Source organism: Peromyscus californicus, unplaced genomic scaffold, assembly GCF_007827085.1.
Source record: "Peromyscus californicus insignis strain IS unplaced genomic scaffold, ASM782708v3 Scaffold_4__1_contigs__length_199733344, whole genome shotgun sequence".
Taxonomy (NCBI): Eukaryota; Metazoa; Chordata; class Mammalia; order Rodentia; family Cricetidae; genus Peromyscus; species Peromyscus californicus.
In genome coordinates, this window is record NW_026294562.1 from 150,352,462 (window position 1) to 150,372,356 (window position 19,895).

General features: G+C 40.2%; 1 protein-coding gene across 9 annotated transcripts in view; it reads right to left on the reverse strand.

The window, feature by feature from the left end:
• Gas2 (growth arrest specific 2) overlaps positions 1-19,895 on the reverse strand; it is a 144,593-nt gene that overhangs the window by 54,518 nt on the left and 70,180 nt on the right. For all 9 annotated transcript variants that reach the window (XM_052760560.1, XM_052760564.1, XM_052760566.1 and 6 more), the window contains 2 exons: positions 16,595-16,736; positions 6,096-6,159 (listed from right to left, as the gene is read on the reverse strand). In XM_052760560.1, the coding sequence (XP_052616520.1) occupies positions 6,096-6,159; positions 16,595-16,736 (206 nt within the window). The remainder of the gene's footprint in view (positions 1-6,095; positions 6,160-16,594; positions 16,737-19,895) is intronic.

Sequence of the window (19,895 nt, forward strand, 5' to 3'; positions counted from 1 at the left end):
GCATATTTCTGTCTCAGCGACCTGAACACCACAGGGAATTTATCTTGAACTTTTTCTGTAACAGAATTGACGATATTAGTGCTATCATTAAAGCCTTATTTAAAATGTTTGTTAATGATAAAGATTAAAACAGAGGGTTGATATCAAAATTAAAACATCAGAACCCTAATTAGAAAAAGAAGTAACTGATTCTACACAGAAGAGATCATTATGAGCTGTTCAGTCCTTATACACTGAGAGCAATGCATGTGGTTCACAATAGCACAAGCTAAGCCCTGCAGAATAGCACAAGGAAAGCACAAACATTATGACAGGGAGAGGACACAAGAATAATTCAGAACAACAACATATAAAAGGTCTGGAAACTATACATGCTCAGGAGACTTGGAGACAGAGGAGGAGGGATGGAGGGCAAGAGAGAACGTGATCGTGGATGCCATCATTGTATCTCCTACAATCAGGTTTTCCTTAATTAAAACTTAAAGATGTACTGAGTTTTATAGGTCCATATCAACTGTGCTTAGTAGGGGACACCACAAAGATAATTCTAGAACTTGACAACTGTGAGGCATGTAGAAAATAATCTAGGCATACACTTATTAACAGAAAGATGAATGTCTGCAGAAGACGGAGACAGGACAGAGTCTCAAATACAGGCTTCTGTTGTCAGTTTGTCTACACTTTCTGATCAGATGATTGTTTATTATAAAGGAGAGAAAACACCACTTGGTGATTAAAAGGTTGTTGTGAACCAAGTGTGGCAGCACACACCTGTGATCCCAGCACTTGGGAGACAGAAGCATGAAGACATTAAGTTTGTGGCCAGTCTAGACTAGTTGGAGAGACCTTATCGCTAGACAAAACAAGAGAAACCAAACAGTAGGTTGTGGATGAGATCCCATTCAAATAGTCTGTGAGCAGAGAGGAAATGCTGACACTGTGCTCACTGCTTTTGGATGAGCACTGTGTCAATTTAGCAGCCAATGGAAACGTGTGTGTGTCCTCCTGCTGTGCTTCATTTCTTTAACAGATGCCATTGCACACAAGTGCAGTGCAAATTTCTAGGGAGGCAGTTTTCCTTCTGGTGATGCTTTGTTCTGACAGACGGGGGTCCAGTTGGTTCAGTTCCTGGCCTCTTGGCTCATTACCTACTCTTCCCTCTGAGATGAAAGGACATAGCTTTGTTGATCAGGCTTGACTTGGTTTACACCTCCAGGAAGGGCACAAGCCCCAAACTGCTTCATCCTTGCTGATGCCTGATTCTAGAGTCCAGTCATAGGCACCCAGTAGGCCTGGTAACTTGGGCCTTTTCAGTCATAAAGGAAACACTTGATATTTCATCTGTCCCTCTTTTTCATTGTCTTTTTTTCTCAGAATTTGGATAGTGAGAAGGGTTCTGTGTATCACATGCCTTTTGAGAGCTGCAAAGCTTTTGTAAGAATCCAGTAAAACAGCTTACCATGTCACAACAGCCTCTAATCTATTAAGCAAGTTTTGTTCCATAGTGAGAAAACAGTTGCTATAAAGATCTAGTCACCACATTTCATATTTCTAACCTTTTGTACTTATAAACCAATCAATGAATTGTTACAAGACACTTGGTACCCTACAGACTCTATCGTGGTAGAGAACACCACACCTGATTCCCAGCAACCTCAGCTTTGCTACTGACAGGCCAGAGGGACTTTGGAAGACCACACTCTTAACTGCTCTAGACGTCTGTGGATTCTTAGCTCCATCAAGGTATAAATGTTGCCTGTGTTGAATGTTCTCAAGAGAATTATATAAACCTGGTTGTAAGTCTGGAGGAATCCAAGACACTGTGATCACAGCCAACTCTGTGTCAATTATAAGTGGAAACATCATATTTGAAAATGTAAGTTAAACAGATTGGAAAAGATTTCATTTTCAACTGAAGGTGGGTGAAGGCTGCCTCCTAAGAATAAGATGTATACACTTTGTCTTAAAAATAAAACAATAGCAAATATGCTATTAGAGTAGCAACAGGTTCAACTCATGTCCAACATGAAACAAACAGGTCGGCTTTGAATAAACCTGTAAGATACTCATGCATGGAAAATGTTTCCTTGGAGATCCTTCTTTACCTGGGAAAGCTGAAAATTAGCTGTGCCACTGACACAGAGAGTCAGCACTGAGCCTGGAATTGCTGCTTACAATGGCGTTTGAATTCTTCAAGCTGCTCAGGGTAGAGTCAGCCAGTACTGGAATGGATGCTGGAATATGATTCACTGGCTTCCTGTCAGTCCGGAGGGGTCAGCAGGCTGTAAATCATGACCCACCTCCAAGGATGGAGACTTGCACCTGCAAGCCAACTTAGTCATCAGGTGCATTGTTCTGTTCTTCAAAAGGATACCTTGGTTTAGTATCAATGATAACTTCTATACCTCTTCACATGTCCATTCTTTCTATAAGATTTTCACAAATTAATGTTTCCCCTTCTTTCCAAGAACAGGGTGTTAGAACTTTGGGGGTAAGGGGGTTTCCTTTTATCAACCCCAATAGGGATCCAACTGGAGTCATTAAGAAATCTGAATTCACTAAAGCTAAGTCCTGATTCCTGCAGAGCCCAGAAATACAAATATAGTATAAATAATGGGAGGCTGGATACTTACTTTCATTTCATTAAAAAGTAACAAGTTAGGGAGTCTTGGGATTGGTGACTGTATGGGGAGAATATAGGAATGGGTCTTTCATTTTTCCGGCACAGGATGTGGTGTTTGGGATTAAGCTAACTGAAATTAATGCACTACCAAATTCATTCCTGCCCTAGAAAATATATTCAAACTATTTAGTAGACTGTACTTTCCAACAAAAGACATCTGTGTTCCATTGTAGTAGGGTCGGGGGACAAATTTTATAGACTAATGAAACTCCCTCTTTCTAAGGCATGTAACAGATGGTTTATAGATTCTTGCCAGATAATTTTGCCCCATTTTTCCTATTTTAAGGCAATGTAAACTGAGATTTATATGTGGAAAATGCCCGAGCCATGGGAAAGGACACATAAACTCCCAGCAGTCCTTGCAGGTCCTCCAAGTGAGTCAAGTAGTGATCTTAACACACGATCACTTTTCTTTTAAGTAACATTTCATTAGACCATGACTGAAAATAAGATTAAAGAAAATGTTCTCAAATATTTCCTTTGAATAGTTATAAAGTTGTTCTGGATCAAGGGAGCACCATAACCCAAAGTCATGAGATGATGTGGTGTCCTGCTGACACCCACCCTTGCCACCACACTACCATCTCAGAAGCTGTCATTTTCATGATGAACAACCTCAATCCTGCAGTCTGAAAAGACGTTGAAATCATAGTCATTTATTTCTTCATTTTGTAGAATTAATACTAAAATACTGGCCAAAAGAATCTTTTGATTTTGTTGAGTTGGTTTGGTCAATGTCATGTTTCTTGCATTCAGAAATGTATATTTTTCTGAAATACTAGCAGAGAAATTTGACCATCCAACAATGACAGCTCTGTATAGTTAAAAACTAAAAACTTTTGCCATGAGAACAAAAGTACTGTCACCACCCCAGAGCCCAGATTGGCTCCAGTTCTTCAAGGAGTTCTGCTGAGGGTCTCCAGGCGGAAGAAGAGAGCAGTGGCTCAGGAACACTCCCAGAAGCATTTATCGAGTGATGTTGGTGCTCTTAGGAGCACACATGCGAGATCTGCAGGTACCATGTAGAGTGGAGTGTAAGAAGGCATCCCCTTTCAGTGCAAACAGCAGAAAACTCAAGGGACTTAGGAATTTTGGTAAGATCAAGGGCATCCTTATAGGAGAAGATGAATGTGGTTTCTGAGTGTGAGCTGAAGCTGCTCAACTGCACTCATCTGTGTGATCTCCAGCAGTGGACACCGGAGGAGGGAGTGACTTCAAGCATTTAAATCTAGATCTAAACCTGAGGCAGAGTTTCTACGTGAAACGGGACTAGATGGGGGTGGCGAGCATCTTTCCTTCATGCTGTCCTACTTCAGGAACCTCCAGTAAACCAAACAAATAGCTCAGATGTGTTCAGAAGGAAACAAATAGGTATTTTACCTGAACACCAGTTATCTGACTGGCATCCCTTCAATTGTTTAAGGTAACAGCAAGAGGAGTGCACTACCCCATTTTCTTTTGTACTGAAAAGCATATACTGCTTCATAAGACCCACTCACTTGAGGGAGACAGAAATACAATCTACAATATCGCAATACTGAGGTGAGCTTAATGTCAACTCTGCCATGAGATACTGACTCTGATGGTGTACTTTCTGTAATTAATTCAGCCTTTATCTTAACACGAGTGGTCATAAAACGTGGGTATGTACAGATCAGTACAGAACAACCACTGCCTTAACTATCTGTGCTGAGCTTTAGATACAGCTCAGCACATAGTGTTTGCTCAACATGCCCAAGCCCTGGGGTGGGTCTCTAGCGCCCTGTGCTCCTCATATGGTACATGCCTAGGATCCTAGAGCTGGGAAAGTAGAGGTGGGACACCAGGGTCACTCTCCACTATACACAGAGTGGGAGGCCAGCCTGGCCTACAGGGGACCTAGTTTTAAAATAAACTAATTGATTGACTAATTAATTAGTTAATTATATCAAAGGGGAAACTCTTCACATGACACTGTACATTGAAATTGAGAAAAATTATTCTCTTTGTTAACCAAGATCTGTATTAATTTTACATGCCTGTGTCAAAGGTAATTAATGCCAGGTCTAAAGCTGGTAGCCAAGCTTCACCTATGGTGTGGTAACCATGAGTAGAAATGTTCTTTCTGAATTAATGTAGCAATGTCATAAAAATAGTTATGAAATAACCATTTTACAGCAGGAAGATAACTATCAGCTAGATGAGGGATGTAACAGCCCCAGCTGCTGTGTGGATGCAGTCTTCCTGTGGTTACTCTCAGTTCTCAAAACCTGACACCCAACAAATCCATTTGGACTGTTTCAGCACAACGCAGAAGCTGGCATTTTTCTCCTATTTATCTACGTAATTATATCACACAGTGTTTTCTTAATAAAACTGCTAGACTCTCTGAGCTCCTTCTAGTTGAGTATCTCTGAGGCAGCTGTGGGTTGATTATGCCTTTTCTTAGTGTCTGTTGCTTCCTGGGGCGAAGGTCGTCTCTAGTCCACTCCTCCGGCTTGGGCAGTAGGTCCAAAGCTAGTGGAGGAGGCTTGTCTCTGTACGCAGCAGTACCGTTGTCCTGTGCCCTCTCCCACCCAATTCAAGGATGCAGCAGAACCCAAGGGGCGTGGCATTCTGCCTGGCCAATGGATGCAAGCTTGGCCTGGGTCTGGAAGGTCAAACCCTGAGTGTCCCCCAAGGCCTTTAGACAGTTATCTGGAAGTGGTCTGGGGCTAGGGAAATCTTCAAATAGTTCATTTTTTCCTTGTTGGGAAACATATAGTAATATTAATTTTAATTAAAAATTTTGAATCAATCCTTTTCACTGTAATTACTGCGATAAAGTAAAAAATCTTATATATTGCATAATTCACTAAAAATTTATTGGCTATGGTGATTTAAAGACCTTGGGATTATTTCTGACTATTTTAAAAAAGGATATGTTCACTGGCAGTGTTTGTTAATGGGCTACAGTTTTACAATGTAAAGTTGGCGTTTTCTTTCTCCTAATTTTCTACATAAATTCTCCATTTAACCTCACTCATTGCTATCTCTTACTCTATTTTACTGGCTCATGTGATCTCAATACCTACATGCACACAGACAAGCAGGCACAGAATACAAACATAAGTAAAAATAAATGCATAAGCTTTAAAGGCATAGAGGATTGCATTCCATGCTCCGTCAAGATACGAAAGGAAATGGATTTACTTAAATGGTATCAATGACAGCTTAGGCAAAGACTGTCCTGGCCACATGACTGCGGTATTGAGAGTACTAGAGGTGTACGTTTAATTTTAACTATGGCTTTCAAGGCGATCCAAGCAGTTCTATTTGCTAAATGGTTTCTTCGAATCCAGCTTGAATTTCAGTAATGAGAAGTCAGTGTGCTTTTGTTCCCTGAGGCTGAGATGTGTCCGTGCCTTGATGTGATAGAGGAGGTCTTACCTACCTGGCTGCGATCCGGCCAAGCTCTAGCAAACAGAGACACACTTCTCGGGGCTGCTTGTGCAGAACTGGAAGACAAGACAGACAGACACCTTTAGGATGGAAAAGACTGTGAAGGACCCAGGGTGACAAGCTTGCCAATGTCCCTCCTATGACCCTCACACTCAGAGATGAGCTGTGTCTCATTCTGGCATTCGTAAGACTCATCCCCAACCCTCAACTAAAGATGCACAGTACTTTCTGAAACTCCACCTACCCTGTGTCCCAAACCCCACTGGTCCAATGAACTCTCACTATAAAAACATTGTCTTCAATTAGTTAATATTAGTAGGCCCATACTGGATACACATGTAGCAGTAACGATGATATAAGAAAATTAAATATACCACACACAAAAAACTATGTAGCAAGGATTGACTTTTTGAATATATTGGGTACATTCCTGATTCTTACATCAAATTTAATTAATTAGGATAAAAATTTATAAACAACGCTTCTTTGTTCACCTCCAAATAAAGGCAAATGTCAAATGGGACCTCCAACTTGATGTTCTTTCCTAATCAATAAGTGATTACGTTAGAAAGAGACACACCCATTGACCAGATTCTTAAAATGTGTGAGTATAACAAGGGCCCATCAGCCTTCATGAGATGCTATTTCTGTATTATATGACAGTATTACATAGTAATACATTCATATTCTGTGACTAGGTTTGGGCAGTTCAGCAACGCAGACAATACATACCTGCATTTTTGAGCCCACAAGAAAAGTGCATGTTGCTTGTTCTATCCTCCTAACCAAAATTGGGGCATTTAAAAATGTTATATTCAACACTGAATAAAATAAATAATGTAACAAAATTTTGCACAGAGAAAAGTCTTCACAAAGTTATTATTCTATTAAAACAATATATATGATAATAAAATAACAATCTTGCTCTAATTCATAAAGCTAGAATTTTATAACAATTCCAGTCCCACTATTTCTCTATTTACTTAATCTAAATATTCTAATTTATTGTGTCCACTCATTATGTAATAGCAATATTTAGTCCAAAGAAAACAACAGGGTTTGTTTGGAGTAGATAAGAATATTAAATATATTTATATTTGGACTATTCAAATTTGTGATTTGGTTTAAATGGACTTCAAATTAATATTATTCAGTTATAAAATGCCGCTTTTAAACTTAAGAAAAAAACTCATCAGAAATGCTTACTAAAAACATAATTGATCATAGAAACCTGAAACAAAAAAATATTCCCATTCCCAATAAGCAAAGTTTACTTTTAGTTGACCAATGGAGAACTGTCATAGAACCTAACTAGGGAGCCTTGAATAGTTTCTAGTTAAATAGAGAGTCTTTAAATGAATATACTCCAGCCTCCAAGTGCAAGTGTGCCAGCTGCCTGTTGCTAGGATGACAGCCACCTCATGAGACCTCATGTGTTCAGCCAGCTTCAGTGCAATTATTTGGAGAATGTGATGTTATGCCAATAGCAATGTCAAACAGAACAATAACGGATATCACAGAAACAGAAGCAAAATACTAAGGTCAATCTAAGTCATCAATTTCTTCAGATACTAGCTTTTTAAAATGTGGTACTCAAATAACAAAATGGAGCTTTGAGTGGGAGCAAGAGCAAATGAAAGTGAGGAGAGGAAGACATAGAGCCCTGCTGATTCCCCCATCTTCCGTCAAAGCTGGGAAACAACATTACATACCAGCAGCAGCGGAAGTGTGCACTCACAGGCTGTGACTAACTCTAAAAAGCAACACCCGACATGACAGTCGTGATGCTTTAGTCAGAGCAGCTCGGCATTCCCATGACGTGGTGTGTGCCGGTGTGAAAACAGGAACATTACACAGAAAACGAAATTTGTTTCGAAGAGGACAAATGATGGGGACAATGTGAGAAATCTGACGTGAAGGATGCATCACCATTATGCACCTTTTCCTCACTTGTCAAAATAAAACATTTCGCATGTCACACTCAAACGTTGACTCCATGTGGACAGGTTAGGAAATCAGTTGACAAAGTGGAGTAAGTTCAGGGCCCCCATCATCGTCTTTACAGAACTGGCCCAGAGACTAAGGGAAACAAAGCTCTCTGAGATGGGCGAGGAGGGTGGGAGAAGGGGGTGAGTGAAAACAAGGAGGGATAGCCAGATACATGTGTGTCTGCGAGTGCCATAATAAAATCCATAACTTCTCTGCAAACTTACCAATTAATGTAACACAGAACGACATTTCTTAGGGGGAATTTCACAGAAAGACTGGGTTTTAATCTCAAGTTTTCATGGAATTATTATCCTTTATAGAGCAATAGTAAAATCACTTCAAATTTTTATGGTTATAAATTATTGTCTTCTGTCACAATGGCTTTCCGAATGTTGACTAGACTCTGACTAAAATGCCAAAAACAAGACAAAACCAAGAACAAACAAACAAAAACACAAGCAGACAAAGGAAACACAGTGAATGACTTGCGGACCTCATTGATATGTTCAGTTGCACAGTGCAGCAATCTCCACCATATTATGTGTTAGAACAGTCTCATGGCGATGATTAGGGTAAAAAAAACTAAGAAGACAAAACTACCTAGCAGTTTTTGGAAATGACACGTATTTAGTTTTTTAGGTAAATGCTCATTTAATAAGCAAAAAAGTCACTTTTGGCACCCACTGTAAACTTGGATTTAGATGGTAGTATAAGTGTGTGTATTAGAGACAGGAGGGCGCCTTGACTTTTCACACGGCAGCAAGCTCTACTCTGAAGGGAACAGACGGAAAGAAAGGGCGCTATGGATGTATATCCACGCTGAAAGGTGTGGGTGTGAGGCCTCAAGGGGATCATCTGTGTTATATGGGGAAGTAACTCTGTAAGTTCTCACCTTTCTAAGGAGAAGCAACACTGCCTATCTCATAACATCTCTGTGGTGACCAAGTAAAATAATCCAGTGCTGCACATAGTACTTAGCGCACAAGAAACACTGGCCTGAGGACAGCGCTCCTCTTCATTATTACATTTTTTTGTTGTTATTAATTATTTACCTAGGAAGATTATCTTCATTTGTTTGAGTCAATTAACATTAATCCACTTTTGTTTGTTACTGTGATCATTTTACTGTGCCCCTGTAGTGAACCAGTTATTACATTCAGTGTTAAAAAAATATTCTAGAATGAAAAAAAACCCATATGTTTGGGAAATGCTAATTTAGAGCATCCTATGACAATCAGTATTTTTAATTTTATGAGCTGATATAATATATTATATATATAATATATATATATATACATAATACATACTTTGGCTATTACAAGTTTTTGGCAGTTATAAGTCTAAGTAATAATTACATTTACACAGAAGTCATGTTTAAAGCCTAAACACCTTGACACTGATTTTCTTAAGAATAAAACAATTCAGTAGAGTCCAATTTCAATAATTGATATGGATATATTAGGTGCACCCTGAGTGTTTTAGGAACCAATGAACTGTATGTCTGTCTCTAAGACAGCTTAGCATGCAATATGAGCTAATGGTTCTGCCTCTGTTACCTGCATTTCCCATTTCAAACATATTTCCTCAGCGGCCTTTCAGCAGAAACTCCTACTGAAATTTACAGTAGGAGAGGTTTCCACCACTCTGTCATGGTGACAATCTGGGCCTTTCTTTGAGTTAGTGGTAGAAGCAGGATTTCTTGCTGTCTCTTCTCTGAAGGGGAGTCCTCTTTAAAACAAATAGAACAGCTCTCACTTTGACGGTGATTACTATATGAAAAGGCTGCATCATCAGAGGCTTTTACAAAATACTCAAAGCCTTAAGAAGGGGAAAAAAAAAATCTGACACTGAGCTTCCCTAGGAAAAGCAGCTCAGATTGCAACTCAAGATACATGTGAAGCAGGAGTGGTGGTGCACGCCTTTAATCCCAGCACTCAGGAGGCAGAGACAGGCACATCTCTGTGAGTTCGGGGCCACCCTGGTCATCTACAGGCCAGCCAGAACTAAGTAATAGTGAGACCCTCCCCTGCCGCCAAGAAAAAAAGCATGAGAGACTTTAGTTTGTAACCTAGATACAATGCTGCTCACCCCAAGAATAGAGCCTGATTTTAAATGTCATAGAATCTTCAAGAGCAAAGGACACGAGACCATGTGTGTGTGGTTTAGCTACCTATATTAAGCTGTAACAGATGGACAAAGAAAGAAAAGTGCAGAGTCTGATGTGCACTTGGGTTTTGTACAAGTAAAGGCTACAGTATTTAGGGGGGCAATGCTTAGTTTTTTATTTAAGAAGAAAAACTGGAACAAAATATTATTGGCATTTTGTTTTAAAATTAGGAACATCTCATAAATTTATGGCGGAATCCCATCTCACAGTAGAGAACAAGTCCTAATACATCAGAGGGGAAGGTGGGGAAGAAATAAACGGAACGGTAGAAAGGCAGGCTCTCCACACAAGGCTGCTGAGGGTCCAAAGAATCAGCTGCTGTGTCTTCTACTTCCTCTTCCTTCTAAAGGAATCGCGGGCTCAGAATCAACGCTAGTGTCAGAGGTCAACGGTACAGGTATCATGCGGGAGGTTTCCGGAACATCCCACCCTTACTGATCACCATCTACTCTTCCTCACACTTTACAGGTGATGAGTGACGTGTCTGCTGGAAGCCTGTAGGATGCAAGGAATGCAGTGAAGCTGGGTGAAGGAATGTGCTGGAACACAGGTTTCCTTTCCCCAGCACATGGTCCTCAGAATGGTGAACAGGGCCAGGGTAGCTAAGTTCGTTTTATTCACATTTATTTATTTTCCTTTTACTTAAAATAATCCTATACAACTTTACAAGTTTATTCAAATTATTAATTTCTATAAGGGGATATAGTATTTGGAGGTGAATAAAGCAGAATTCGAATCTTGGATTGGCCACGTAGCAGTAGTAACATGGGGTAACCAATGATTTAATTCTCCCTGTCACAGGCTTTTGTTTGTGCTGTGGCATCGACTGGCAGAGGACAGAGGGTAACATCTGTGCTGTGCTTAGCTGCCCTCGATGAGCACAGAGATGTAACCATCAGACCTGAGCCAATGCAGACCCCACCCTGGAAAAGCTACAGAGTTGTCCACTGTCCTTCAAGTCAACTTTGATTCTCTTAAGCCCCTGAAAACTGCTACCCAGGAAGCAACTCAACCATCTCCATAAACTCAGTATTATTGTCCTGGACATTTTCCTAGGCACTGTGCAATCAGCTAGTTCTGAAAGGGATGCCTGAATTCAAGTACAAGCTGACTTGGGGATGGTAGTACATGGCTGAGGTCCCAGCACCTAGAGGTGGATGTAGGAGAGTTAGGAATTCCAATCATCCTCAACTACATAAAGAGCTCTGCCAGGCTGGCTTGGACTACTTGAGACCATTCTCAAGAAAGAGAGAAAAAGAAGAAAAACTAACAAAACACAATGAAATAAAGGCATGCATTAAAATGCTAAAATGGTATTTTTTTTTAAATAAAAGAAATTTCTAAAAGAAATCTAAAATAAAATGAACCTAGAGAAAAAGTACAATTAAAATAAACAACCTGGAGTTAACTCAGTCCCATGGAATTGCTATCCTGAGCTAACACTAATAACTAGCAAGTAAGAATACTGGTTTGATTTAACCCAGACACATTCTTACAGTTCTCAACAAGACAACAACAAACACAAGGACTGGAGGGGAGGGCGCACCACACAAGGGATGCAGGCATCAAGTATTTTTCTGATGCAGCCAGTGACCACGCACGGCAGGCAGTGTAGGACGGATGTTAGTCTTGGACTCCTCGGGGTCCATTCCTCTTTAGTGAGGCCACAGGTTTGCTACGGAAACAATCTGTATGAAGCCCTGCTAGTCACAGTGGTGCATGGGAAAAACAGGAGACACACAGCACGCACAGACACGGGGAACCAGAATTAAAGAGGGACGGTCACAGGAGTCACACGGTGCATGCCACACAGCAGACAGCAAACCCGTCTCTCGGTGGGCAGATTCTTTCTCTGAGAAACAGATGAGCAGTCACTGCGCTCCGGGTCCTACAAGCAGCCAACAACATGTTGATATTGACACAGCATGGCAAGCAAAATGTGCGCTTTCAGAGTTCCCCAATTCTCCCTCCATCACCCAGATAACAAAAATGTGTACAGAGATAATCAAAGGCATCTGCAAAAATAAAGTTGACATATTCTAAACCAGTGTGCTACTGTGGGTTGCAGGTACTCCTTATAAATAGTATTAAAGAAATGAATTACACTTGTAAAACCTTAGAAAAATCACATTAGAGCATCAATTTTATGACATAATTTAAAACATTTTAAACTGGGGATAAATCAAATATTTCTGACATTAATTAAACGACAAAACGAGTCACATAAAAATAACTGGTGTTATCTTAAAGGTGGTTAAGATATCCAAATTGACATTTGAAAATTCATTAATTGCCGATTCGAGGATTATTGACAAATACAGTCTACTAATCTTTATATATCTCTTTGAAGTAAAAAAAAAAAACCAAATATTTTCACACCCTTTGTGTTCTAAACTGTGTTTTGTTACTCCATGATAAAGTCCACTAAAATGACAAATGGGGAATTATTCTGATACTGAGTTGATGAACAGTGAACTTTTAAATTCAAGAAAATATCCATAGCCATCAATTTTCATGTAAAGCACAATTATAAACACTGAGAAGGCATTCCAGGAAGGCTAATATCAACGTGGGTGAATCAGCCAGGTCAGGGTAGGTATCAAACAGAGACAATGAGAGCTGGAGTTCCACTGAGGATACAGAAACACAGGCTTCTGTGCTACAGTTCCACGCAGTTCTCAGCCACCTGGACCCTGCACAGCCTGAGAGTGAAAAGGCTTTACTAGTATGTGGATGTATGAAATGTCAGTAAATGATCCTCTATGTAAATTGCTGTAATTTCTTCTTAAGATACATCAAGCAAGTCCTCCATATTTCCAACCACAAACCTTAACTGTCTCCTGCCTGGCTTGTGAGTAAGTGAAGACCATATCACTCACAACCCAATTACTCTCCATTCTTCTGCCATGATCTGAATGTGACCTTCTTTGTTATAAATAGATCTAACCATGTCTAATATTCACCTTGGGCCTTATGTCCCCATCCCTTACATGGTCTCAAGAATATGACTTTGATATCTCAGACCTTTGTCCCTGTTTCTCATTTTTGAAGCAACATTTGAGTACAGTTATCTTATTATCTAAAACTGGCATTTACAGAAGAAAATTATCATTCAGAGTTAAAGTAGGCCAAGTGTGGTGGCTCTTATGTATAATGCCAGTGTTTGGGAGGCTGAGACAAGGATCAAGAGTTCAAGGTCATCCTCAGCTACAAAGCAAATTCAAAGCCAGTTTGAGTTACATAACATAAGTCTGTGTTTCAAAAAGAAGAAAAAAAAAAAAAGAAAGAAAGAAAACCAAACATAATGACCTACAGGTCATACCCTGTCTGTACTGTGTGATGCATACAATGTTGTTGTCCAAGAACCAGAAACGAAATCAACATGAGCGACCTCGGGAACTGGCGGCTGCTGCTCTCCCTGTTTCCCCCCACGTGCCCCCGCCACACACCCAGGGAGATTTCTTGACATTTGCTGTCGTGGAATGATAACAGACTGAGTCAGCCAGGAACAGTGGAAAACTCTGACAAATAACTGCACACCGCACTGCCGCTGCATGGAGCAGTTACGGGCTGCCACCAAGATAAGGAAGGTTTCTCTCTGCAGGCTCAGACCTCTGAGCAGCATGAACAGAAGCCTCTTCACACTGGCAGCGCCGCCACTGCCCCCGCGATCTAGTTTATCAGTCACTCGGACACATTCTCCCTTCATCAGGGCATCTTTGCATTTTGCTTTGTCTTCAAAACACTGGGGCACAAAGGATGTTCTTCATCGTGCACCGCTGAAACGAAATCTTGAGGTAGGGCAAAAAAAGGAAAAAGAAAAAACCTTGCCCTAAATTCCCTTTCAAAAGTGAAGCATGAAAGACTTCAAGCGGAGCACACAGCACTATTGTGGAAAAGGCCAAGGCCAAGGCCGGCAGCACGGCTCTGCTGCTGCGTCCTCAACAGTGAATAACAACAACAATAAAAACACCCCGGGAGAAAGGCCCCTCCAGGAAATGAGATTTCTCTTTGTCCTTCCTCTTTATTGTCATTAATATCCACGGGCCCAGCTGTTTCCTTTCTCCAGCTAATCCTAAATCAATGCTATGATACTGACCCTTTTTTACTGAGTCCCCTGGGCCTATGACACATCTCCTTATACTCGCTCTGAGCCCCAGAAATTTCAAATGTCTTTTTAATTGAGCAGCAAAACAGAAAGCCTGATTATCTGACTCAGTTTGGTACTGATCTTAAAAATAATTTTTAAATTTTAAAAGGCTTGAAACTTGGATTTAGTGAATCTACTTGGACATTTAAATACCTTTTAATTTGAAGTCATAAGCTAAGGTACAAAAGATAATCAAAATCAAATGTTTAAGTAACAGAATATGTAATATTTCTTTATATGTAAATTATCACAAACTCTCTTTGCATAGTGCCACACGGTTTTGTAAAAAGGGAGATGCAGGCTGTCTAATTTTTCTTACGTAACTAGACAGTTACACACCAAGCTCACAAAATCAATTTCTTTAGTGCCTACACTTTCAGGATAAATTGTATTATTTATGACTGAAGTTGGGTTTTTCAAGCACAAAGATACACTACAAACACGAATTGCAGTGGTACTTTCAGGAGGAATCTGGTACCACGTTGACTCCTGCTGGATTCCACCGAAAGTTCTATTAGTCTAGGCAGCAAAATGATGCCGACTCAGAGGAAACCAATCAAGGCCACAGTAATATGCAGAGATATTTGTAACCCATTTGGGTTTTTCTTTTTCTGGTTTTTTTTTTTTTTTTTTTTTTTTTTTTTTTTACTGATAAGTGAAAAAATGCATCTTTAATGAAAACCTGTACAAGAAACAATGCATAAATTAATGCAGATCTAAAGCAGTTTCTCCTGTGTGGCCATTCTTTGCCAATTTAGGGGGTCACCTCATAATTTAAAACATGATGTTAACTGTCTCCATACTCATGAGAAACATATGATGCCCTCTTCCTGACTAACACTTGACTGTAGCTCTACAGAGAGGCATTGCTAGACATTATGTTTGTTTTCAAATCACTTTTCTTCATTTCCTTCCTATAATTCTCCACTACATAACCTGACATGCCTAAAAGCTAAAATCTATCTGGAACACTGAACTGGGCTGAAGTGGAGATGTCGTCAGCAGAAGCTCACACCTGTCACCAACAATAATCAATGCTCACGTGCTCAGTGAGCCTTCAGGGACACACTTGTGTATGTGCCACACTACTGTGTAACTATTCTGATTCGTCCATTTTCTTGTAAATGTAGAATACCCTCCCACACTGAACTGACATTGGTCTCTTCTCTGCTGAGGAAATTCTCAGACATTTAACGGCCCTTTCTCACATTTTATCCCCTTATCTCAGAACAGGTACAATGGCCGTAGCCTATGAAATGTCAAGTCCCCACTGTAACCATGAGTTTGCTGGTTTAGCAGAGAAATACTGCTATCCAAGGCTCAGGGACAAAGGCTCTTTTAACTGTTTAAGTACGCATTCTCCAAAGGATGCTTGGCTTACTTAATGGTAATATTTGGTATTGTATGATTTTTGAAAATTGATTTTTAGAGCCCTAGACAGAAACCAAAGATTTTCTTTTTTTCTATTAGAAGTCTCTATTCTTGACTTTGCTCCATTTCACTGAGAGAGTGATTTAGTTCCAATATTCTTCACGTTAGAATTACATTGTAGGGGGACTTCTGCAGCAAGCTTGGACATTTAATCCCAGAGTGTTAGGCAGTATGGAAACACTCACTAGTTCAATATATTGCATGTTTCCTTCCAAGAAACTACAAATCTCATTGTGTGGTCTGGAAATGGAATTGCCAAAATTGAATAGAAGAAAAAACGCCAGGAAACAGCAATCCGGGAAGGTGTTCACCGAGGTGTCTGTCTTCTGCAGCTACTTCAATAGCCCCATGCACACCTGATTTTCAACCCTAAAAACAGTTAAATACATAGACTAGTGAACTGCAGTCCCAACAAAGGAAGAACTGAAGTTTTCACCCTTCACAGGGGCGGCAACACTCGAGTTCTCCGTTGGTGGAGCGCAAACACTCAGCTTGCTTTGATAGCACTCAGCCCTGGCTTCGAAAAGCACTGCCATTCCTGCTCCTGTATTTTGTCAGCCAGGCGACCAAGAGTAAGATGGCAGGCGCATTTTCTACCTCGACTTGTTAAAGTTACAACTGCAAGGTTTCAATTTACTCCCAATTCTTTAAAATAATCTGAAAAATAACAGCACACAAAATCTGTAGGTGGACACACTAGGAGAAAAGGCAGTGAGAGTACCCCACCCACTGAAGTCTGGAGAGACATACATACCAAGGCCTTCAGATTCAAAAAGGCATGTTTCGTCCACCCCCAAGTCTCGGCACCAGGATAAGAAATTGGCTGTGTTGTCTCGGGCAAAGAAGGAGCCCGAGGGTGCGCTGGCTTTGCAGGGAATCTTCTTCAGTGGAAGAGTCTGGAAAAAAAGAAACCTCAGTCTGGTGGGATGCTGGGCAAAGTCATCGCAGACACATTAAAAATGTACTTACGCTTTCAACAAAATGTGTTGGAATTTATCTCACGCTGATAAACATGTTTGTGAAAAACAAAGAAAAAAGGTAATATTATGAAAACTCAGGAGACAGGAAGGCTATGCAGCTCCCACACACCCTCATCTCAGGAACACTCACTGTAAATGCACAGGAGGCCTTTCCCTAATGCAGACTGATTTTTCTTTTTCTTCTGAGATTAATTTTGGGTTTTGTTTCAACTAAATAATCTATCAGTTTTCTTCACAAAGTGTGTATAATGTATACTACAAATGCAAAGAATGTATGCTATGATGCATGCAGATACAGCATCAAGTTCACAAAACACAGAAAGTGTGCATGAGCTGAAACCAACAGGCAGCAGAAGAAATCTCTACCTCACCTCTCTCCACACTGGTATCAAGAAGATATATTTAAAGTCTTTAATGATAACATGATAACGATCTGTAGAAATCCTTCCAGGCTCCTTTCTTTTAGACAAACAATGTAGCATGACCATATAGAAATAATTCATGTCTGAACTCCCATTTTTACCTTCAAAGGTACTGTTTACATTCTATGTCACATCACTTTTGACTTAAAAGGAAATGCTTAGGATATTAATGTTTGTGAAGCAAAGAGACAATCCTGCTAACATTTTCCCCAGAAATCACAGCCGAGAACCGCTGCTTGGCCCTTCAGCAAGTGCTACAGGCTTTTTCTCTTACAGAGCAGAACTAGTTTCCAAACACTACGCAAAGCCAAGGAATTCATGTGATGTTAGAACCCAAGTCACACATTTGGCAGATGTGTCACTTGGGACCTTGCTGAAAGAGCACGAAGATCCAGGGAGAATAATTTGTCATTTAGACTCGGAGACAGGCATGTTCTCTATTCACAGAATAAGCAATGTGCAGTGGGTTGCTTCGTTCATTTACAGGGCAGTATAGCAACATGAAACAGTGGCCTGATCGAGTTGGTGAAGTTCCACAGTTCTTCACACCCAGAGGTTCTATGGCTATGTCATAAAAAATGTCTGTTGCTGTAGCCTGGAAGGGCCTGCTATCTGAGAGGCACATCTTTCCACTGAAGATTAAAGTTGACACAGAATACAACCACTGACATTTTTACATGAATAAACAAGTGTGCATGTTTTAGGCACTAGTGTTACGTTAAATTATATATGCATATATTAATAGATGTTATCCATGGGGCTCCCTATGTGGTAATCACTCTTTTTTCTTTTCATTGGTGTATGTTGATTGTACAAAACGTCAGGTTATACGGTGACGTCTTCACGCATACAACGTATTTGACCGAATTCACTTTGGGCGTCACCCGGTTCCCCCTTCCCGAGTTTGCTCTCTCATCCCTAACGCCTCTTCTACTTTCACATTTTCTTTAAAACCTGGACACTACACATGCAATATGTGTCCTTCTGAATCCGGCTTCTTTTGCTGAATATGCTGATCTCCAACTCCACCCACTTCCCTGCAAAGGACATAATCCATTCTTCTCTATGTCTAATTCTCCAGTGTGTGGCATATATCACATTTTCTTTAATCACTCCTTCATGCCCTTGGTGGACACCTAAGCTGAATCCCTAGCTTGGCTATTATGAATGATAATATGATAAGCAAGGGCATATGGCCATCTGCGTGTGAGGCTGACTGACTCCTTCCAGCACATGCCCAGGACTGTTTTAACTGGATCATGTCCAATTTTTAGTTTTGTGAGGAATTTCCTTACTGATTTCCATAGCAATTGGACTGATGTACATTTAGCACCGACACGGTATGCTGGTTCTTCTCCCTCACTCCCTCTCGCCCCCCACCCCTCACCCCACCCCCCACCCCCTCTCGCCCCTCCCCACACCCACTCCCTCCCACACCCCCAATCCCCACCCCTGCAACCTTCCTAGCATTTGTTGCTTTTCTGCCACATAGTAACATCTTGTTAACTGATCTAGTTCAGGTATCAGCAATGGTTTTCAAAGAAATGCCTCCACATAGGAGTCTCAAAAACAATCATACCTCTCACAGTATAATGTTTCCTTTATAAACTATTTATGAACATCAATTAGTATTTTAAGCATAAAATCAAAATGTGCGTCTTTAAATCCAGCAGTTTAGTTCTAAGAATATATACTATTCAACATTGACTAAATAGGAAAAATAGAAATAAAAATATATCAGGAGAGAGTTGGTGGAGTAACATAGTATATAAATACAATAGATTTCATATGATCATGTAAAAGGAATAAAACATACATGTACTTAGGCATAAATGTGATCAGAACATACTCTTAGGTATGTTCTATGTATTTACATGTATGTACTATGACTTCATTCTATGATGTATATAGGTATGCACAGATGACCTAGACATAATGTTAAAGTTCATATAAAAACATTACAACTTGTATATTTATAAAATAAAAATACAAATATGTCAAGAAGAATATGCATCAAATTGGATAATAATTACCTTTGAAGAAGGGACTTGGTGATGAAGTAGGATTTTGAGTGTGGTGAGTATGGCTAGGGAACCAATTCCTTTTTACAGTTTGATTGACAGATTCTAACAGGCACATGTGGATAACGGTCATCATACTGAATAGCAGATCAGGCGAGAAATCAAAGCTTTAGCTGATGCTCCATAAAATGTATCTGACTACTTGTCTGCTTTCCCTCAAAAGAGAGGTCATATCTCCATGCCTCCTAACCCTTTTCTAACGGTTTTTCCCATGTGTAATAAAGATACTGAATGGTACAGGTTAAAGATTTCACTTGAGGGATGAACACTCAGCATAAAAACGGAATTGTTAATAGCGTCAGGGTGCTTAAGCTTCAAAGGGGCAGCAGTGACTACTCTGTGACACTGAATGTCTCTGACGCCCACAGTGGTCACGCACAGGAGATACTGGCTCCACCCCTGACACATGATGGCATTAAGAAGGAGTAACCCAGAGTCTATAGTGTCCATCATAGGGGAGGCACATAATACATGTTTACATATGGATCTCTCTACTAAAATGCTAAACACCTTGAGTTAAGTAATTAACAGTTATGGCATCTCCATCTTCTGGATGAAAAAGTTGAGCTTGT